General features: G+C 49.4%; 1 protein-coding gene across 1 annotated transcript in view; it reads left to right on the top strand.

Annotated features, from left to right (window-relative positions):
* The first annotated feature begins 1190 nt into the window (after positions 1-1190).
* PRDM8 (PR/SET domain 8) overlaps positions 1191-3814 on the top strand; it is a 3922-nt gene continuing 1298 nt past the window's right edge. The window contains exons 1-3 of the mRNA XM_029951670.1: positions 1191-1410; positions 2420-2651; positions 3036-3814. Of these exons, the coding sequence (XP_029807530.1) occupies positions 1192-1410; positions 2420-2651; positions 3036-3814 (1230 nt within the window). The 5' untranslated portion in view covers position 1191. The remainder of the gene's footprint in view (positions 1411-2419; positions 2652-3035) is intronic.

Raw genomic sequence — 3814 nt, 5'->3', positions numbered from 1 at the left:
ATTATTGCCTATCTCGACGTTATTAGGGAAAAACCAACTTGGGGGAGCCTTTTAATCAGAGTTAAGAATGCAGTTAATTGAAAGCCACTTTAAAATTTAAATTCCTGCTTTGTTTTCTTTTTTAAATGACAAGTTTTCAAAGGGTGTCCAGTGGCAATGGAAGGAAAAGGTCTTTTTATGACAGTTTAATCGAGAGCCATCAGGGCATTACTCCCTAAATTGCTGTGGATTCGATAGTCGGAGAGCCTACCAAGGTCTACACAAGTGGAGCTGCCCCCTCTTGCCCAGACAGGGTCACATCTGGGGAAGTGAGAATTTACCAGTCCCCAGTCCCCGCACACGCAGTATTTCAACCAGGGGACACTTCAGGGCCTGCCCTGTACCTGCTCACTTCACGAGGTACATGCAACTCAACCCACCCCCTTGTATAACAAGGTAACTGGGATTCACCCTCATCCATAAATAAGCATGTCGAGAAAAAAAAATAATTACCTCTGCTTGCTGCTTTTAATTAAAGCCTCGGAGGGACAGTGTTGGATTATGGTAATGAGCAGACAGCCGTCCCCTCTTGTAGGCTGCAGAGAAAGGTTAGCTGACACAGAATCAGTGGCCCAGACACTCCACTTGAAATCCATTCGCCATGCTCGGCTGTCTCTGCTTGCTCACTAAGGCTGTTCCCCTCTTTGGAAGAAAAAAAAACCCAAATCAATTCCTGGGCACCCAGTTCAATACATAAGAAGAGAGAAGAGCTTTTTCCCAAGGGTTGGAAGTTTTTTTTCAGTCAGGAAAGTACATGCTAGTAAAAGAAAAAAATATATATATATAGTTATCCCTTAATCTGGTCACAAATCCTGGCCCATCATTCCCCAAGGTAACGCGAAAACCCGATCTCTCCTAGCCCTATTTTCCTTCTCAAGAGCAATCCACTCTGAGATCCCATTCTTCCAATTCTTTTAAAAAGCTGGTTGGGGGGGGGGAGTGTGGAGAGGAAAGTACTCCTTAGTTGTCATTTTCAAAATATGCCACTGGCATATTAATGTGCCACTGGCTTTATTTTTGAAATAAAGGCTATGCAAAAATCAGGCAAATTCAAGAAAATGTTGTCTAATAGCTGAAATGTTCTGTCCGGATTCATAGAGGCAAAAGGAATAATATAAGTTGTTTCCTTGTCCTGTATATCTGTCTCCAGTGATGGAGGATTCAGGCATCCAGCGGGGCATCTGGGATGGAGATGCCAAGGCTGTCCAGCAATGTCTAACAGATATCTTTACCAGCGTTTACACCACCTGTGACATCCCTGAGAATGCCATATTTGGTCCCTGCATCCTGAGCCATACTTCCCTGTACGACAGCATAGCTTTCATTGCGCTCAAGTCCACCGACAAGAGAACAGTCCCCTATATCTTCCGGGTAAGTCTTGGCCAGCGCTGCATCAGGAGTGAGGGTAATGCCAGTAATGCCACGTTGAACACTGACTCGGAATCATTCTAATGATTAGCTGAGATCGGTTCTGAATGTAGAAAGTGAAATAATGTGAGACATCCTATTTGACACATCAAAAAAAATTTTTTTAACAAAAATTTAACTCAAATTATTGTCAACTGATTTTTGGAATAAATGACAAAATTTGATTTGAGGTGCCAGGTGTATCTAAAATGCTGCCTCAGTCCTAGGCTTTCCTGGTGATAAACACAGCTTCCTTAACTTCGGGGAAGATTTCAACTGGGGTTGAAGTTGTTTGCATAGTAACTACTTTCTGTAACTTCTTTTATTGTAAGTAGTGGGTGCATTTGTGTTCCAACCTAGGAGGCGTAGTTTCCCCTAAATCTTGTTCTTTCTAGTAGCTAGCTAGCACCTAGAATTTGTATTTAATAAAGATATTAATGGCTTGACAATAAAACATTGTTAAACTCTGCATGTCTGAGTTTCAAGATATAATTCCTCCTCTTCCTATTCTTTCTTCACAAAGAAAAAAATATTAATAGTTTAAGGCAAAATTAGGAAGATAGATCAATGCCACAGAATAATTTCTAAGCTCTAAGCTTGCTTTTTAACTTCCAAAAACAAACAAAATCCCTCACACTTCTGTAATGTGAGATAATTTAGAAGTGAATTCTCAAGAGGTTAATACTAATTTAAATTGTAAGGACAAATTTCCTCACCAACGTATGAAAACTACAGCTTCATCTATATGATTGATAGTGTTTCAAAGGACAGTTATCTTGCCTCCTGGTTACCAACACGAAGATGGGTGCAGACTTGGGTCTTGGTTAAGCTTGAACTCAGATCATTCTTTGGAAAAGAATAACATGAAGGAAATGGTCTGGTTCCTCTGGCTTCATTCTCTTACGAGAATCTCCCTCCCTGCCCAACCCCCTCCCTCCTTGTATTCTTTTTTTTTTTTTTTTCCAAACCGTAGGTAGACACCTCAGCAGCAAATGGTTCTTCAGAAGGTCTCATGTGGCTGCGTCTTGTCCAATCAGCCAGAGATAAAGAGGAACAGAACCTTGAAGCCTATATAAAAAACGGACAGCTGTTTTACCGCTCTCTCCGCAGGATTGCCAAAGACGAGGAGTTACTAGTTTGGTACGGGAAAGAACTGACTGAGTTACTCTTGCTCTGCGCCTCTAGATCCCACAGCAAAATGAATGGTAGGTTGGCTCCAGACCTGCGACGGGGCCCTTCGCTAGCGGGGAAGACGCGGGGACAGGCGGGGGCTCCCTCAGGTGCACAGGCACCTTTCCTCCCTTAGGGCGTCTGAGGGGGAAACTTGGAGCTTTCGGCAGACAGGTGAGGATGAGTCGGAGACACTTGGCTCGTGACTACACTCCCCAAATCAGTAGGGACAGGTAGAACGGGTTGGACAAGATACTGTTTTCTCAGGCACTCAGGTCCTCGAGAGATGAAGGTGGATTTGTGAATAGGGTGATGGCACACTGGTCTGGAGACGATGCTTAGTAATCATGTGGTGTGCCTGTGTGTGCGCGCGCGCACGTGTGTGTGTGTGTGTGTGTGTGTGGTGTTTTCTCACTAAGCAGGGTCGTCCCCTTACACATGCCTGGAATGCAGCCAACGCTTCCAGTTCGAGTTCCCCTATGTGGCGCATCTGCGCTTCCGATGCCCCAAGAGACTTCACAGCGCTGATGCCAGCCCCCAAGAAGAGCAAGGCGGCGGCGGCGTGGGCACCAAGGATCACGGGGGCGGGGGCGGTGGCAAAGACCAGCAGCCGCAGCAACAGGAGGTGCCCTTGGGCCCCGGCCCCAAGTTCGGCAAAGCCGGCCCCATCCACCACTACCCGGCCCCCTCCCCCGAGGGCAGTAACCAGCCCGCCGCAGGCGGCGGCGGCGGCGCCAAGCCCTCCACGGACTTTCACAACCTGGCCCGGGAGCTCGAAAACTCGGGAGGAGGCAACAGCTGCTCCCCCGTGCGGAGCCTCGGCGGCGGCGGCGGCCACCAGGAGGCGGAGCTGAGTCCCGACGGCCACGCCACCGGCGGCGGCAAGGGGAAGAGGAAATTCCCAGAGGAGGCGGCGGAGGGGGGCGGCGGCGTGGGGCTGGCGGGGGGCCGGGGTCGCTTCGCCGAGCGGCCCCTGCCCGCCTCCAAGGAGGACTTGGTGTGCACGCCGCAGCAGTACCGCGCCTCGGGCAGCTACTTCGGCCTGGAAGAGAACGGCCGCCTCTTCGCGCCGCCCAGCCCCGAGACGGGCGAGGCCAAGCGCAGCGCCTTCGTGGAGGTGAAGAAGGCGGCCCGCGCGGCGGGTCTGCAGGAGGACGCGACCGCCGACGGCGGGGCCGCGGCCGCCGAGGACCAGGAC

Source organism: Suricata suricatta, chromosome 1, assembly GCF_006229205.1.
Source record: "Suricata suricatta isolate VVHF042 chromosome 1, meerkat_22Aug2017_6uvM2_HiC, whole genome shotgun sequence".
NCBI classification, from domain to species: domain Eukaryota; kingdom Metazoa; phylum Chordata; class Mammalia; order Carnivora; family Herpestidae; genus Suricata; species Suricata suricatta.
This window is presented reverse-complemented; position numbering and strand designations above follow the sequence as displayed.